This window comes from Vespa mandarinia, chromosome 16 (assembly GCF_050613455.1).
Source record: "Vespa mandarinia isolate Hongniang chromosome 16, ASM5061345v1, whole genome shotgun sequence".
NCBI classification, from domain to species: Eukaryota; Metazoa; Arthropoda; class Insecta; order Hymenoptera; family Vespidae; genus Vespa; species Vespa mandarinia.
The window spans coordinates 1,205,701-1,225,000 of record NC_140825.1 but is presented as its reverse complement, the minus strand read 5'-3'; the positions used below and the strand labels follow the sequence as shown (position 1 = coordinate 1,225,000).

The window sequence follows — 19,300 nt, the reverse complement described above, 5'->3', positions numbered from 1 at the left end:
ATCGTCGTCGTCGTCGTCGTCGTGGTCGTCGTCGTCGTCGTCGTCGTGGTCGTCGTCGTCGTTGTCATCGTCGTCGTCGTTGTCATCGTCGTCGTCGTTGTCGTCATCATGGTGTCAAAGTCTTCGTCTTTATCGTCGTGTCGTGGATTTGTTCGGAGTTGAAACGAGCGGAGATTTTTTACGAGAGCATAGACTACTGTTACTACTGCTGTCGCTTCTGCAGACGCGCATACCGCAGCATTGCCGCATAATTTTTGTTGCGAATAAAAAAGAAAGAGAAAGAGACAGAGAGAGAGAGAGAGAGAGAGAGAGAAAGAGAAAGAGAGAGAGAGAGATATCGAAAAAACGTGAGCTTAATCCATCCGTAGCTGCATCGGGCTTTCATTTTTTTTTGCTCCTCCTTTTTTTTTATTTTCTTTATCTCGAAAAGTCTATCTTTTCTATAAAGAGAGATCGAGGAAGATAAATCAAGGACAATTTCAAGTTAATTTCCAGTGATTATTCTCATCGATTTTTGATGATTTTTATTATTCTTATTTGATCGTCGTCGTTATCGTTATCGTCGTCGTCGTCGTCGTCGTCGTCGCCGTCGTTGTCGTCGTCGTCGTCGTCGTCATTGCCGTTGTGAAAGTGACAGATTCGAATATTAGAAAATATTTGAATGAAATTCGACGAGATAATGTGAGAAAGAGGTGTTAGATAAGATAATACGTATTACCGTTCAATAACGGAAAATATTATTATCATAGTGAAAGGACGGCATATAGGAGATATATAATAATAATAATAATAATAATAATAATAATAATAATAATAATAATAATAATATAGTTGATATCTTCGGATTTGCCGTGTAACGAACGTGATCTCCAACTCAGGACAGTGGCGCCCCTCTATTGGACCGCCAGCTACGACGACGATAATCGCAGGTGTGATTTTTAAGATAGTTTCTGATGCATCCAAATTATCTTATGTGTGTTTCTTATCATTACATATATTTATTTTTATATTTTTTATAATTATATATATATATATATATATATTTTCTTTTTTATTTTTATTCTTTTCACAGATATTCTAATCATTCTTTTTTATCTAATTCTATCAATCAATTTTCTTCGATTTATTATTTATTCATGATTAAGACGTGAGATGCGTGAGATTAGAAAAATCTATGTGTGTGTGCGCGTGTGAGTGTGCGTGTGTGTGTCTAAGAGAGAGAGAGAGAGAGAGAGAGAGAGAGAGAGAGAGAGAGAGAGAGAGAGAGAGAGAGAGAGAGAGAGAGAGAGAGAGAGAGAGAGAGAGAGAGAGAACAACAAATGAATGAAATTAGATGAGTAATTTTTTTTATTTTTTTTTGCTTCGATTATGCATCGTATTCATCGTATTCATCGTATTAAGAAACAGCTGATTGTGACGTCTGTCAGCTTGACGTCCGCCATTTTGCTCTTTCTATCTCACTCCTTTTCTATCTCCTATTATATATATATAGAGAGAGATAGAGAGAGAGAAGAGAGTGTAAAAGAGAAGCATCCAAGCGACGCAACACGAGTCTTCACGCGCGTTCAGCTGGATGACTCGTTCGTAAAGCGTGCTCTCAGCTGTATCTAGCTAGTGATTCTAAATACAATACATACATACACTTAAATCCCTGACGTGCTCGCGCGTTCATACATTTACCTTTGACCGATCGACTCTTCTCTCTTTCTTTTTCTTTCTCTTTCTCTTTTACGTCTCACTTCGGAACGAAACGTTTCTTGAACGTCCATTACTATTTATTAGTTTTCTTTCTATTTTATTTTATTTTATTTTATTTTATTTTATATATAAAATAATACAAAGGCCAAAAAAGATTTCTAAGCTTTGTATTGTATAGTTTTACAATCTAAAAACAAAGTAATCGATTAATAAAATCTAAACTGAAGGATACTTTTGTCCTAACCTATATAAACCCAAACTTTTTAAGGGATTTAATTTGTATCACGAGAATCTCGAAGGATAATATGTTTGGTCCTTTTGGAATTGTTTTATTTTTATTATATAAATTCTTCCGTTACGTTGGTAAGGTAATAATAATAATAATAATAATAATAATAATAATACTAATAATAATAATAATAATAATAATAATAATAATAATAATAATAATAATAATAATAATAATAATAATAATAATTTTTTCATTTTTTATTTCTTTTTTCTTTCTTCCTTGTCCAATGAATGACGTATTATAAACATAATATAAATTCTATCCTTGTAGAATAAATATAGAATATCGAACGACATGAGAGGTGATCGGATAAATGAAGGTTTTAGTTTTAGATATGGCAAATTCGATGGGTGAATAAAAAAAAAAAAGAAAAATCACGTTTCAAATGTTCCTCCCGTTCTAATAATAATCATATTGAAAAGAAGAAGAAAAAATTGAAGAGGAAAAAATTTTTCCCTTTTTTTTTTCTTTTTTTTCTTTTTTTTTTAAATAACAAAGAAATTCTCATTTATTATTATTAGATCCTCGATTAAATTCGTGTTTTGATCTCTTGGTTTCAGACCTCGTGGCGGCGTTGGATCGGAGCATCCGCAGAGTAGCGACAGCGATGATTCCACCACGACGCACAACCAAAATCAGGGTCAAGGTTACGGGCATGGACATTCTCATGGACAGTTCGACTCTTATACCGTGCCCAAAGTCCAAGTGTCGGGACCACCGAACCCTTCTGAATCCTCTTCCGTCGTCAATGGGCAAGTTTCATTCTAGTATTCTATTCTTGTTTCGTAGAAATTTTTTATTTTTTTCTTTTTCTTTTTTTTTTTTTTTCTTTTTTCTGTCTCTTTTTTTTTGATCGAACCATCGTACATTCTGTCACATACAAATTTATTAATATTTATCATCGAATTTTTATATTCTTTTTATCTAAGAGATAAGGATATATATATATATATTTTTATATATATAAATTACTTCATTCTCTCGATGTCAAGGTCGGTGATATACGAGGAAAATTTTCATCCATTATCCTTTAAAGTTAACATTTTAGGATCGTTTAATCTAAGTTTATCTAACTTGATCATGAAAGAAGAACGATATTAGACTTAGCGTTAGTCGAAAATCGAGGTGACTAAAGCTTGTAAGATTAATGGCTAACGACGGAAGAAGTTGGAAGATAAACTCTATTGGCTCGTAAAGAAGTATGAGAAAATTGATGAGACTCGTCGACGAGTAGTCTTTCTTTCTCTCTCCCTCTCTCTCTCTTCTCTCTCTCTCTCTCTCTCTCTCTCTCTCTTTAGGAAGGAAATGTTCTCTCTACTTTAGATTAGAAATGATTCTTGGGTCTATGACAATTGGCTAAGAGATTAGCCTCGACCTACGACTATGGTTTATAATTCCTAAGGTATCTTTTAAGCTCTATTGACGAATTGTTAAAAGAGGAGAGAGAAGAAGGGTGGGAGGAAGGGAGGGAGGGAGGGAGGGATAACATTCATTTCGTTCGTTCGTTCGTTTAACATGCGAGAACCGATAACGATATTTTAGCACGTTTCTTATCGTTCTCCTCCCACAAATTGATTACTTTACTTCGAAACGTCGTTACTCGCGTTTCGTGATTTTATTTTTTCTTTTCTCCTTGTTTTGTTTTGTTTTGTTTGTTTGTTTGTTTTTTTTTTTCTTTTTTTTGACTTCTTCTTTAAGTAATCCCTCGAGTCTGTGTACCGAAAGTATATATGTATATATAAGTGAAAAAAAGAGAGATAGAGGGAAAAGAAATTATATTTATGAGAACGATCATTAAGATCGATAATCTCAGTGAAAATCATGCTAGAAATGACGAATTCAAAATATCCCTCATCTGGCGAACAGCTGATCGTTAATATCGATAATCAGCTGGGATCCTGTTCGAAGTTTGTTCGTGTTACACGTTATTTCAAGACTAGTCTTTACAAAAGTCATGATATCATTTACGGTTACATCAAGCAAAAGAATTCTATAATATCGTGCGCCTATCAACGACATAACGAACGCCGGCTCGTCGTAAATCGTGATCTTACATCGGTCAAAGTTCCTCGGTAAGTATTTATATACGTATGTATGTAACTTTTAATTGATTCGTCTTATTCTTCCTCTTTTTTTTTTTAATTTATTTTTCGATAAATCGTAAGATAATTTACGACTCGATTATCTTATTATTTTAATCGATCTTATAATCAATCGTTCTTTTAATATTCGAATTGATAATAGTATTTTAAAACGCAATATTTTATCATTTATAAGAAGCGCAAATTATTCGTTAAGTTGTCGCGAAAAATTAAATTCCATGAGGCTATTAAATGTAATTTCATTTGCAATAAAGAGAGTACAATTTTTAATTGATGTTTTGATAAGATAGAAAAACGAAAAAAAAAAAGAGAAAGGTAAAAGAGCAAAAAGAAAAAAAATAAAGAAATGAGAAAGAAAAGAGGAAAAACAATTGTCACAAACAAATTCTATGATAGTTAAACAAAAAGGATTATAGAGTAGAAGTTAATCCGTGTACGTAGTCTCTCTATATATTTTCTACCTTAAAAATAATACGATTTCCATCCGATCTGCTGGTCAGTCTATATTGATTATTTTTAGATCATTTTCAAGGCCTATCTCCGTACATTAATCCGATAGCAATCTTCTCGATAGGAATTTCTGCTTCGAAATATTGTTTATTTCTTTAACACATTGTAAGTAAGAACGTACTTAGTTATATACATATATATATATATATATATATATACATACATATATTATATACATACACATATATATATATATATGTATTATATGCGTATGTATATGAGAGAGAATAAATAAAGTTTGAAATGTTTCTTTTTCTCCTTTTTCTTTTTTCTTTTTTTTTTTTTTTTCACGGTACAACGATAACAAATTCACGTTCTAATCAAACGCTTAGTCACAGGTGTTCTGTTAAGTGTCTTTAATTCTTATCGATCACGATTTCGATTCGAAACGATAATGATTATATTAAAGATCAATTTCGATTTATGTGAATAGATATGTATAGTCAATGAAAATTGTAATAGCAATCAAATGGTTAAGACACTTGTATGTTTATCAATATAGAATTTTTCGATTTAGGAAAAGGATCTAACATTGTAATAAGAAGCTTTTTAACGAGTTCGTGTTTTAGTTGTTCATCGTTCTTAGGACAAATTCATCATCATCAATTTGTTACACCAGCTACGATCTATCAACCTAAGCACTATATATATATATATATAACTACAGAAGATAATCTAAAAGTTCTTAGACGAATCAAAAGTTCTTGGCTGATTAAAAAAAATCAATTACATTCTTTTTGGAAATTTTTTAGACTAATTTTTGTTTTTGTTTTTTTTTCCATATTGCAACTACAAAATCAACAAATATTGAAACATAAAAATTAATTTTTAAAATCATCTGAGAAACTTTAGGTCCATCCTTTATTTATTTAATTTATATTACTATATATATATATATATATATATATATATATATATATATATATATGCATGACAAATTATTAATTATTTTTATTACAAATTTATGGATTTAATTATTAAAAGAAATGAGTAAAGGTGAGAAAGAAAGAAAATAGAAATGTGTGAATAGTATTATAGAGAATTAGATCGTTCATTCATAGTTTTCTTCTTATTCTTCTTTCATTACGTAATGAACTTTTTTAGGTTTCGTAGGAAATCCGTGTATGTCCGTGGGTGTGTGGGTGTATATATGTGTGTGCGTGCGTGTATATGTGTGTGTGTCACGTTTATTAGAATCGCACAAAATTAACTGGGACATCCGTATCGTTATAGGATTTTCCATTCCTGTTTCTCATCGTTTTCATTCTTTCTTTCTCTTTTTTTCTTTTTTTTTTCTCTTTTTTTTTTCCTTTCTCGTTTACCTAGCATATGAACAATAATGTTCTAAGGTTTCCAACGGTATACATAAGCTTTTGATATTAAGGTTAATCTCTTTGATCTAGTTTAACTTATACTTCTCTTGTGTTCAATGAAGTTTTCTTATGTTACTGATAAGAGGATGATCGATTAATGTGACACGTTAAATGAATTTAATAATCATTGTACAGAAAATTTCGTATTTCGTTATCTATATACTTATTATTCTATTTTATATTTTATACGATTAATTTAGAAAGAAATATTTCCTTTGAATATTTCCTAAAATATATTGATCTCTTTTCTCTCTCTCTCTCTCTCTCTCTCTCTCTCTCTCTTTCCGTTCTTTTTGTAATTTATTCGTATACAAAAGACATCAGGCGAAAGATAAAAAGTGTCTTTAAAATCAATTAATCTATTGTTAGACTTCTTTTTTTCTATTTCTAACTTATTTTGTTATCTTTCAAATTGTAAAACTACAAATCGTGATAGAATAATTGATTTGTTTTTGTTAAATCACTTAAAAACTCTTGGCGCATCGCTTATTGGAATATTTTCTTTGCAAATATATCTTTGTTATATAAATATATCTTTGTATAAAAATTCTATAAAAAAAAATTATATATATATATATATATATATATATATATATTGATGGAAAATAGTTTTAAAAATATTTAAAAAAAAAAAAGGAAAAAGAATTCAGAATATTTTTGTTTGATCAAATAAATAAATAGATTAATTTTAAAAGAGTTTGCGAATACTTGTGCCATGGACTGTATCGATATATCATTAAAACTCAGTAAAAAGAAACAAAAAAAAAAAAAAAGAAAAGAATTATTAAATATCTTTCACTTGTTTGGCAACACCGATAAGATAATATACTTATAGAGACATATTACAACATTCAATGTTGACGTTCTTTCATATATGTCCCTCTCGTCGAAAGAGTCTTATATAAATAGTCCAAGAAATATAAATTGAAAATTTTAATTCGCATATTATCTCTCATTTATAAAATTAATATATTTATTATATAATACAATATTTTACAAATTTAGCAGAACTAAAAAAAAAAAAAGAAAGATATCTAAGTAATCGAAGTAAAGATAAAAATGTTAAAATATGTATTTATACATATGCTCATTACAATTTTTTACTTATTATTTATGCATTTACTTTATGTACAATTGTTTCGCGAATATGTTCATCGTAGTATTAATATTTCTTTTTTTTTCTACTACTTTTTTTTGCTAATTTGTATTTGTATATATTTCCTTCTTTTTTTTTTTTTTTCTTTTTTCTTTTTTTTTAATGTTTCATCACGTTTCCAACAAGTTCGATTATAAAATTTCATAAATCATGGGGAGATTATAATAACAATGAAAATTTCTAAGAAAATTTCATATCACGATATTTATCATTCAAAGTTGACAATGTGCACTGACTGCTGCAAGTTTTTGAATAAAGAATTTTTATCTCTAATGATTTACGATTGTTAGAAAAGGTGCTCACGTGACTTGATTAAGATATATACGTATATATCAATAATTGCTGCGAAGAAAGAAAACCACGAATGGATTTTTTTTCTTCTTCTGCTACTGCTACTTCTTTCTCTCTCCCTCTTCCTCTCTCTCTTTCTCTCTCCCTCTTCCTCTCTCTCTTTCTCTCTCTCTCTCTCTCTCTCTCTCTCTCTCTCTCTCTCTCTCTTTTTTTCCCTCTTTTCTTGTTCTTCGTGTTGGCTATTAATATCATTGCGTGTAGTATTTTCCTTTGAGAATCGTTTTTGCTCGTCGCAATAGTAGTCGTCGTGTTGGTATACGCCTTTAAATTTTACGACATCCTGAGATTAATTCAAAGTATAATCGATATGATAGTGCGAGAGAGAGAGAGAGAGAGAGAGAGAGAGAGAGAGAGAGAGAGAGAGAGAGAGAGAGAGAGAAAGAGATAATTATATCTATGAATTCGTCGATCACGAAAGGGAATTAAAAAAATTACAAAAAAGTACAAAATATTGAAAAAATATATCTTGCTAATTTGGCTAATGCGTTGGATCCATTTGATAATAGATCGTAATTTTTTTTTGTCAATCACAAAATGAAATTTGAAAAAAAAAAAAAACGCACGATGATTAAAAAAAAAAAAAGAAAAAGTCATTTTTGCAAATTCGTTCGATGCGATCTTGATCTGTTTCGATAATCTATTTATTTATTTGAGAATAAATTGTATAACTCTATTAGATCATAGGAAAAATAGAATCAGTGAAGGGAGGGGTTTTCTTTTTTTTTTCTTTTTTTTTTTCCAGAAATCTAATCAATGCGAAACACGATAGGAAGCCAATCTCGCGTGACGTAAATCTTCGAACATGAATGTCGAACGAGGCTTCCATGGGATCGCTTTATCTGTCGGATTAATTGCTATTACATATCTCATAGTCCCTCTTTCATTTCGTTTTGATACTATGTAATAAGATGATCTACAGAGAGAGGTTCTTACGTGATATAAATATATACATACATACATACATACATATATGTATACATATAAATGAAATTTCGAAATTTACATATATATAAAAAGTTTATTATGTAATTAACATATACAAAATATTTAAATATATATATATATATATATATATATATATATATATATATATACATAGAGGGAGAGAGAGAGAGAGGAGAAGAGAGATATGGTAGATATATGAGAAAAGTTTTAAATTATAAAACTGTAAGTGTAATAACTTGTTTGCAATATGAAAAAAAAAAAAAAAAAAAAATTAGATACTTCTAATTGTCCATACTGTATATCGTATATCATTCAATTGAACAAGTATGTCTTTTGTTTTTGATTAGATACATGTATTTGCGTTTGTGATTATGCCAGATACACGTTCTTTTTTTTTTTCTTTCTTTCTTTTTTTCTAATAATTATTGATATTGCAACATTTCTCGTCTGATAAAAGTATCTGCGAATAGAATTTTATGTTTTGTTGTAATCTATTATATGTGTGTGTGTGTGTGTGTGTATGTATATATATTGTATATATATGTCTGTAATAACACATCTTGTTCGAATCTGGTAATAACTAGTCTTGTTTGAAACAAAAAATAAAAGATTAAAAAAGAAAAAAGAAAAAAAAAAAGAAATTAAAAAGAAAAAAAATCGAGATCTTTAATGATGTTTTCGACGTATATCGAATAATACGATAATTTTCTTCTAGTTTCTTATCGAAGTAAACATGACGCAAAGAAATAATGTAAAAGCTTAGGAGAGCAACAGGGTCAACTTTTTTTTATTATACTATCTGGTACACGAAGGATGAATTCTTTTTTTTTCTCGCTTTTTAATTTTTTTTTTTTTTTTTTTTTTTTCTATAACACTTGATTTTACTGGAAAAAATAAAAATGTAGATTGCAATTTTTAATAGAATTATTTCTATTCTATTCGTTTAACAATTATCGTTTAACACAGTAATTTACATTATAAAAATTAATTTATAAATATTAATCTTCGATATTAATTCTTTTTTTTTTCTTCATCTTCTTTTCTTTTATAGCTAATCGTTGGAATAATAAATGATAAAAATAATGTTCAGATAAAATGAATAAAGGAATTGAGAAACTCTTGAAAAATGATTGAAGTTCATTTAAAAATGTCAATCTATTCGAATAAGTAGTGACATTTATATTTACGATGGCTAATTAATTTTATTGAGGGAAACGATAATGAAGTTTAAGTATAAGAAAGGATGAAAAATGATTAGAAGTGTACGATTTATATAACATTTTTGTAAATTATCTATATCTCTCTCTCGTTATACTTAAATATTAGTCAGGGCCATAAATAAAAATCTAATGGTTTCAAATTTTCTATTTTTGTTTAAGAACTTGAAGATATACATAGATCGTATTCGCTTTTGCGCAAGTTCGAATGGAGAAATTAAAATTTTCTAAGTGAGACTGAAAGATCTAAGATTATTAAAAAAAAAAAAAAAAAAAAAAGGTAAATAAATTAGCTTTAATATTAAAATAGCTTTAATAGGATTTCTATTATTCGAAAGATATCGTCCAAAGAAGAAGAAAAAGAAAAAAAAAGATTTAATTTATAAAAAAAAAATAATAATTGTGGAAAACAATAAAAATTGTGGATCGAAACTCGATTAATAAATCTATTTATATAAATTTTCAATGAAATAATTTAAGTGTTAACATGGCAACAACATTCCTAGTATGAAAAATATTTTAATAGATATGTTTACTTGTATAGATCTAATCTAAATGAAAATATTATAATCGAAATAATTATAAAAATATTGTATACATTATTAGATCTAATCATTTATAAGTTTGAACATAGTAAAAGTATTTTTAGTATGCAAATATCAAAACATTGCAACAGATCTGTCTAGACGTTGGCTCAATATATATATATATATATATATATATATATATATATACAATATTAAAAATAGATCTAATCTTTCTAAACTTTAACTATAATGTTCATACCAATTTAATATGGCACATATAAGTATGTACATTTAAAATATATGTATTTTTAAATTAACAAGAACATTGCCAAAATTAGTTACGCATTTAATGTTCGAAATTTCGATTAAAACTCTAACTATCTAACTAAAATACAATCCACATATACGTTGATTTATTTATATTTAACTTAGGAAGGACAAGGCCAAATTTATATTAGACACAACTTTTAATCTTTCAAATTTCTAATTGAAATACTCATTGATATCCCCTAAACGCATAATATTGATTTTTAATCTATTAATGTCAAGGTCGGTATGTCTTCTAAATTTCTAATTAAAAGTTTCATAAAAATACAATTAAAAAAAAAAAAAAAAAAGGAAAAAAAATAAGAAAAAAAAAGAAAATTGAGAAAAAAAATTAATAAATTAAGAGATATTATATATTTAACTTGAGAAAAGAATAAACAACTGACAAATTGCACGCAGATGTAATTTTTTTTAATTTTTTATTAAAATATTCATAAGAATTAATGAAAATAGATGTATATCACGGTATATCACGGCATATCACGGTAATTAATTTACGTGTCAAAATCTATTACTTTTTTTCACTTCTCATCTTCTTTTTCATTTTCTTTTTCTTTTTCTTTTTTTGTTTTTCTACAAAAATATTAAACATTTTATTATACACGAAACGCGATCGAGAAAACGCATGCGTCTTTTTTTCCGATTTCTCCTAGTGAAGAAAAATATAAAGAAAGAAAGAGAGAGAGAGAGAGAAAAAGAGAGAGAGAGAGAGAGAGAGAAGAGAAAGAGAGTGAGAAAAGGAGGAAAAGGAATAGAAAGAGAAGGAGTAGGGATATGATATCAGATATGGTGGGAGAATGAAACGACGTGGTGGGAGTTAGAAGGAAGATGGTATAGGCAAAAGTAAGAAGAGGAAGGGGAAGGTATCGAGCGAGTACGGAGTAACAGACTCGACTCGAGACGATTTGACGGGAGGACGCGGAGAGAAACGGACCGTGTGCGGAGCGTGGTGCGAAGCCCAGGAACAAAACTGAACGAGACCGGGAACGGTTACGGGTACGCGGCAGTGTCGTAGAGAAGACACGCTACGATCGCGTCGTCCGTTTCCTGTGTGACCGTTCTCTATTTTTTTTATTTTTTTTTTTATTTTTTTTTTTTTTTTTTTTTTCTTTTTTCATTCTTTTTGTCCCCCAATTTCTATCTCTTTCGAAAAAATCTCTCTTTTTTTGTTTTTATCTTCATTATCTCCTTTCGTAAATAATTCGTTAAAAAGAAGTATATATATATATGTAAATATATATATATATATATATATATATATATATATCTATATGTGTGTGTGTATATATATGCATGTATGTATGTATGTTTACATGTACATACATATATGAAAGTTTCAAGAAGATCACAGTGAAATGATAATAAGGAACAGAACTCTAATATCGTTACTGTCTCGATAACTTTTCTCTCTTTTTTTTGTTTTGTTTTTTGTTTTGTTTTTTTATTTGTTCATGTATATATGTATATATACATAAACATATATATATATATATTTGATTGCATTGATTGTTGGAACATTATACAATAATTACTATTGCCGTCTCCTTGCTCGTACAACAGAATCGAGCTAGTGCGTGACCGGTATCAAAGTTAATTTCGGATATATTCCTAAGGGAAGTTTTAGATCGTTACGTAGCGACCACCAACAAGATCGATCGATACACGAAGGGCATCGGCCGAAGCCGGGTTGTATACATACATACATACATACATACTTATATACACACACATATATATATATATATGCATACGTACTAACGTACATACATTCACACGTACATAAATACTTAGTTAGGGTAAGGTCAGAGAAAAGAACGAAAAGAAAAGAGACAGACAGAAAGAAAGAAAGAGAGATAGATAGATAGATAGATAGATAGAGAGAGAGAGAGAGAGAGAGAGAGAGAGAGAGAGAGAAACCAGACGAAGAGGTTAAAGAAGTCTGATCAGGAAGAAGGAAGAAGATAAAAAGAAAAGGAAGAAAGGAAGGAAGAAAAGGATCGATCGATCTGGTACACGCGACAACGTTTTCCTCGTTACGTATCGACTCGTATTTTTCCCCCTTTTGTCCTGGTCGGCCTGGCAACCACCCTTACCGCTGATATACCTCGGTTAAGCGTCGTCGCCATCAACGACGGTAAAGACAACGATAACGGCGACAACGACGAGACAACTACGACAACGTTAACGGCTTCGTCGGTGTTACTACGAAAGAAAACAGAAGAATTTTGTATTATTCTATTAATCTGTTGGAGAATTCGTCGAATTCGAAATTGATTAATATACAAGTGTGTGTTATTTTTGAAAAGTTTTGTGTGTTTTTATGTGTATAAAAAAAAAAAAAAACCAGTGCCTTCACCGATGTGTCCTTATCGATTAATTAGAGATCCTTGAGAAAGATCGATCGATCGATCGAATGAATGATCGATCCTTGACTCAATATTTCGGCTTAAGGAGAGTGAGGGAGAGAGAGAGAGAGAGAGAGAGAGAGAGAGAGAGAGAGAGAAGAGGCCTTAATCTTTTCCCTTCTTTTTTTTTTTTGTTTCTTTCTTTCTTTTCTTTTCTTTTTTATTTTTTTATTTCGATCATCTCTAATCCGTGAAAAGACATTATTATCGATAAAGTATTATTTATCGATAGAGAAAGACAATTTTTCTAAAACTACCGAAAGAAGAAGCTCTCGATAAGAAGCGAGGGCAGGTGAATGGGAGAAGAAACGATTACAACGAAAGAACCTATAATGCTTTGCTTCGTGCAAGGTTTTACGGGGCGGGAGGATTCAAAATTACGTCGATCTAAAAGGTAAAAGTCTGTTCTTTCTTTATTTATTCTTTTCTTTTTTTTTTTTTTATTTTATTTATTTATTTTTTTTTTTTTCTTTAAGATTTATTTTCATTATTTGTGAAAGCTGTAATAATATTTATTTATCGGGATTGAATTTTTAGCCTTACTTTTCGCAATCGATACGAAAATATATTCATATGTTCATCGATTAGGCCAAAATTTTATCTGATATCGAACTCGATGATTATATATGATTTTTTTTTCGACGATTACATATGATTTTTATATAAAATATACTATAATAATTTATTATAATAATTATTTGTTTTATATATATATATATATATATATATATATATTATATATTTTTATTATAAATTAATTCTACAATCGTATCACAAATTTTTTAATCGAAATAATTAATGAGTATTAATAATTAATTATAATAAAAATTTCGATGATTTTAATTTAATAAAAAATAATGAATTATTTCAATGAAATTAAATCATAAAGATCATCCTCATCATTAATCGTCATTAATCGTCATTATTCTTATTATTAGAAATTTTGCTCTAAATTTTGTTCGTATGTTTGTCGATTAAAAAAGGATATAAATTAATTTTACAATCGTATCGCAAATTTTTTAATCGAAATAATTAATGAGTATTAATAATTAATTACAATAAAAATTTCGATGATTTTAATTTAATAAAAAATAATGAATTATTTCAATGAAATTAAATCATAAAGATCATCGTCATCATTAATCGTCATTAATCGTCATTAATCGTCATTATTCTTATTATTAGAAATTTTGCTCTAGATTTTGTTCGTATGTTTGTCGATTAAAAAGAGACACGCGCTTCTCAAAGTGAAAAGTAGGGGAAGTGAATGCGCCATAAAGAAGGTCGGTAGCACGTGCTTTATCGCATTGTCGAATAAAGAGAGAGAGATTCGATGAGCGACTCGCTTTCAAACTACGAACCGCTTCGTGTCCGGTCGCGTGTTTTCTTATTTGGGTCACAGACTCTAGTTTAGAGATGTAACTAGTGCGAACATATGGTGATAAAGAGAGATCATTGGAATCCATCTTGTTATTTAAAATTCCCCCTTTATTTTCGAACGGGATATCGTTCGAAAAAAATTCATCTCTTCTTTTTCTTTTTTTTTTTTTTTTCTTTTTTTTTACGCACGGAATCTTTCGTCGTCGTCATACGAATTTTCTTAATTAATTTGATCTCTTTTTATGCATACGTTTTTTTTTTTCTTTTCTTTTCTTCTTCTTCGAATCGTAAAATTTTATTAGGTGTAATTTAATTAGATAAAAAAAAAAAAAAGAAAAAGAATACCTCGAATTGAGTACGATTTTAGTTATTTGAGTCTGAATGTTATTGTTGTTACTATTCAGTTCATGTGTGCCAACAATTTTCTCTGTTCTTTTGTCAACCAATAGACTTGCTCGAGTTTAGATCTGACTAATGCTCGAATTTGAGAAGGAACTTAAGAGAAAAAGAAGAAGAAGAAGGAGAAGGAGAAAACAAGGAAAACGAAGAAATACATTCTACGAAAAGTTTCTTTGTGTCTTTTCGATGGATCAATTTTAGACGAGAATAATTTATTTCATACTTTTATCCTTTTCTTTCTTTCTTTCTTTCTTTTTTTTTTTTATTTGTATAATAAATAATTCATTTATTAGCAATTCATGTTGGATAATGAAAAATGTATTATCCAACATTTTTCTAATAACTTATGAAACAGATTATCTAACTCTATGATCATAAATAATAAGTATAGACGTTAAAATTTTAATTTTGTCCTATGCTTTTAGCTTCGATCGATCATTTTTGATGATATATAAAGATATATATATATATATATATATATATATATATATATATATATAACACGCAAGAAAAATTCATTGTCGGCAAATGTCATTCGATTGATAATGCATAATACGTCATTGTTCAATGAACGAGACTATCATTAAAAATTTTCCATTCTATTCGTACAACATGCAATGATGTTGCATACATATTATATTGCTTCTATTGTATTGTTCATTTTATCCTTATAATTATAAAAACGTCTAACGAGCTACTGCCACGTTTTCATGTAACTACAAATTGACCTCAAATTTAACGACTTATAATTTAGTCGATTATTACGAAGGTATTCTGGGGTTCATATATTTTTCGTTTTGATACATATATATATTCTTTTTTGTGACATTTGAATTGATATTTATTAAAAGATTATTCTTCTTTAACTGACGAGGTCACAGAAAAAAAAAAGAAAAAAAAATATAGATGAGTACGTTTATTCTTGAAAAATAATTCCTTTACGTTCAAAAAAAACAAATATACAAAATATATATATATGTGTGTGTGTGTGTGTGTGTGTGTGTGTGTGTGTATGTGTGTGTGTATTGAGATATAATCTATAATTTAATAATTTAAAAAATAACATGCAACGAAAGCCTTTAAGATTTATATTATTTTATTCTTCTTCATTTGACGTTCTACCAAAAATAAAACGTCGAGTGTATGAATCTAAGATAATAATCAAGTTGACCCGGGATTACAATGAATTAAGAGAACAAGTATGTACGAGCATTCAAATCATTTAAAATCCTCGAATCAATAACGACTCGTTCTCGAAAGGATACATTTCGAGTCTGTTGAATCAATGATGACGATTAAATTTTCAAGTTGTACATTTATATTTTGATAATTTTAAATATTACATTTCTGATTAATAATGTAGAAATTAATATCAAATTTTAACGATCTTTATTTCTTTGAGTTAAAATGTATTTGAAATTATTAATGACACGATCGAATATTATATCATAAAATCACGTAATACCATAATGATTCTTAATTTATATATATATATATATAAAAAAAAAAAAGAAAAAGAAAATAAAAACGTACGTATAATTAACCGAATGATTATTTTTATCATAATTTTTCTTTTTTTTTTTTTTTTTTTTTTGTTTTTTTATTATGTGTATATATAAGAATTCTTCTAAGATCTCCATAAAATTTCTTTGTCGTATAGAATTTATACCATTGAAGAAATATATGAGTGCATATTGCAAATGAGATAAATAAGTACTCCTTTGCGCAGCGCACACATTATTGCACTTTTTTTTATTCTGTATAAAAGTGCATATACACACACACACACACACAAATACTCGTATTTTTATCACATGAAAGTACGAGATAAGAGATGTAAGAATATCTTTATTTAACGTCGAACGAAGTATCTAACATTTTCCTCGTTCGTAATTATACTATGAATCGTATTTACGTATTTAAGTTATGAACATAGAGATCTATTTAATATATTCATTAGAAAAACAAACGAAAAGAGTAATTAAATTTAATAGATGAAAAATATTTACAATACGTTACTATACCATGAATCAAACATACATACGTACATACATACATACATATATATATATATATAGAAATTAAAAAAAAGGATAATAACAGATATAAAAAAAAAAAAAAAAAAAAAAAAGAAAAAAAGAAAAGAAAAGAAAAGAAAATAAAAAAGAAAACAAAAGAAGGAAATTGAGCGATATGAACGATCTTTTTCACTTTTTTTTTTTTTTTTTTTTTTTTTTTTTTTTTTCATCGAAGATTAATATCATGTCTGGTATAAATAAATTAAATCGGATAAAAAATAGAAAGAGAGAGCGAGAGAGAGAGAAAGAGAGAGAAAGAGAGAGAGAGAGAGAGAGAGAGAGAGAGAGAGAGAGAGAGAGAGAGAGAGAGAGAGGTATTAAATAGAGAACGAACGGTGTAAGGTAATTAATTAAATGGTAGTTTAGATATATAACGACTTTCGGTAGTGATGATAAAATATCATTTCAATGCGTTTAGAGACGGTTTCCAGTTGCGTATTTGTCGAGAGAGAAGCGATGGACGATTTAATGAGCGACCGTTTGAGGCAGAAGTACCGCTAAACTCGCTTCTACGACGGCGGTCGGGGGAAGGCCGTCTTTTAGAACATCGACCTCACGAACAGCAAGTCGTGGAAGTCATGGCAGCTATCGCCCCTTCGTTGCCTTGCCACTTGTTCTTTCTTTCTCTCTCTTACTCTTTCTTTCTTCTCTCTCTCTCTTTCTCTCTCTCTTTCTTTCTTTCGTATGAGTTATTCAGCATACATACCGTGTTAAAGTATAATACGATCGACGTAACTCCCGTTCTCTTTCTTCTAGATTATACAGAAGTTATACGAAAAGTTACTAGATCGAGAGTTAAAAGTTCCTATGGCATATACGAGGAAACCATCATTTTAAAAGCAATTTATGGTATAATATTTATTTCTTTTTTTTTTTTCTTTTGCTTTTTTTTCTTTTCTTTTTTATTTTATTCTTATCTTTTTATTTTTTTTTTTTTTTTTTATTTTTCCGACGTATCTTAAGATGAAAAATACAAAAATGAGAAAGAGAGAGAGAGAGAGAGAGAGAAAATCATGAATTTTTTTTATTAACGGGTTTATATGATCTAACGATAAATCAAGTTGGATCGATAAAGTCTCGAGAGGAAAGGAACGAGAGAGAGAGAGAGAGAGAGAGAGAGAGGAAAAAAAAGAAAAGAAAATATATATTAATTGATTTTTAAAAGATCATCTTAAAATACTTTTTATTTCTCAATTTGCATATATTTAAGATCTTTCGACTTGAAAGTCTATGTCGAAAATATCATTAATAAAATGAAATATTCGGTGGTTTATATCTCCAACGATAGGATGAAAGCACGGAAATAGATCGAAATGGTTCAGTGCCGTTGTTAGTTCTTCTTAGTACCCTACTAAATACTATTCGACCGTTTCAATAAAATTCTTGACTTTATATAATTGCCTTAATTTTCTTTTTCTTTTTCTTGTTTTTTTTTCTTTTCTTTTCTTTTCTTTTCTTTTCTTTTCTTTTTTTTCAATTATTGTCAGCCATTCATTAGTGCTAATTGCCATTTGCCGATAAAACTTGTTTCTATTATTATCATATTTGATTGCTATTTTTTTCGTGGTTATTATTAAAAATTATTTTCAAACGATAACTATGATGTTAAGTTTTATGAAATAATTGGTCAATGTACGAGACTATAGATTAGTTTAGTCAATAATTGTTATATCACATTCAACATGCGCGTCCGCGCGAGCGCACGCACGCACACACACACACACACACACAAATAAAGAATTAAAATTATACGCTTAAAAAATAAAGAAGTTTTTTCGTCGGAAAAGATTTTTTTTTTTTTTTAATTCTTTTCAATGTTATATATAAGCTTAGGAGATTAGTTTTAAACGTTTAGTTATCCGTGATCGTTATTTAAGTACACTAATACTAAATACTTCGTTTGATCTAACGAAAATCAAGTACTTATTGAACTTGTTCATAGATCGGGTCAAACGGAGAACATTAAAGTTAATTAACGTAGTTAGCGAGTTAAGTGCATTACGATGAGTATACGATATTTAAAAAAAGATCTATTACGATATACATACATACATACATATGTACGTAAATACGTATATCTATATTCTATGATATGGTTTAAATCCTTTTGAAAATAGTATACTTGGTATCTCAGTCTCTCTATCTTTCTCTTTCTCTCTTTCTCTTTTTCTCTTTTTCTCTTTTTCTCTTTTTCTCTTTTTCTCTTTTTCTCTTTTCCTCGAGTGTTTTTCTCCGAAACGAAGCTATTTCATTATCAATATGATCGGCCTTGAGAATTTTCTTCTCACAAATTCAACATTATATCTATCAGTGAATAAACTGCATCCTTGAGTGCTTGTCTATTTTGAAATGTTGGAAAAGTCTGATCGAATAATAAAATAAAAAATGACATACACGTCTTTCTTCCTCTATCTCTCACTTTTTATGATAGTAATTGTCATTCAAAAATATTATCGAAAAGTCAAATGAAATTTCATGGTTATTGTTCTCAAGAAAAAGAATCGAACGAAGATGATTCGAAAGCGTAGGTGTTCAATACC

General features: G+C 28.7%; 1 protein-coding gene across 5 annotated transcripts in view; it reads left to right on the top strand.

The window, feature by feature from the left end:
• Nucleotides 1-19,300, top strand: part of LOC118442149 (uncharacterized) — a 47,419-nt gene that overhangs the window by 12,334 nt on the left and 15,785 nt on the right. For 3 of the 5 annotated variants that reach the window (XM_085661761.1, XM_085661762.1, XM_085661760.1), the window contains 2 exons: nt 879-929; nt 2,551-2,742. In XM_085661761.1, the coding sequence (XP_085517887.1) occupies nt 879-929; nt 2,551-2,742 (243 nt within the window). The remainder of the gene's footprint in view (nt 1-878; nt 930-2,550; nt 2,743-19,300) is intronic. The other 2 variants (XM_035867398.2, XM_035867395.2) reach the window with 1 other exon arrangement.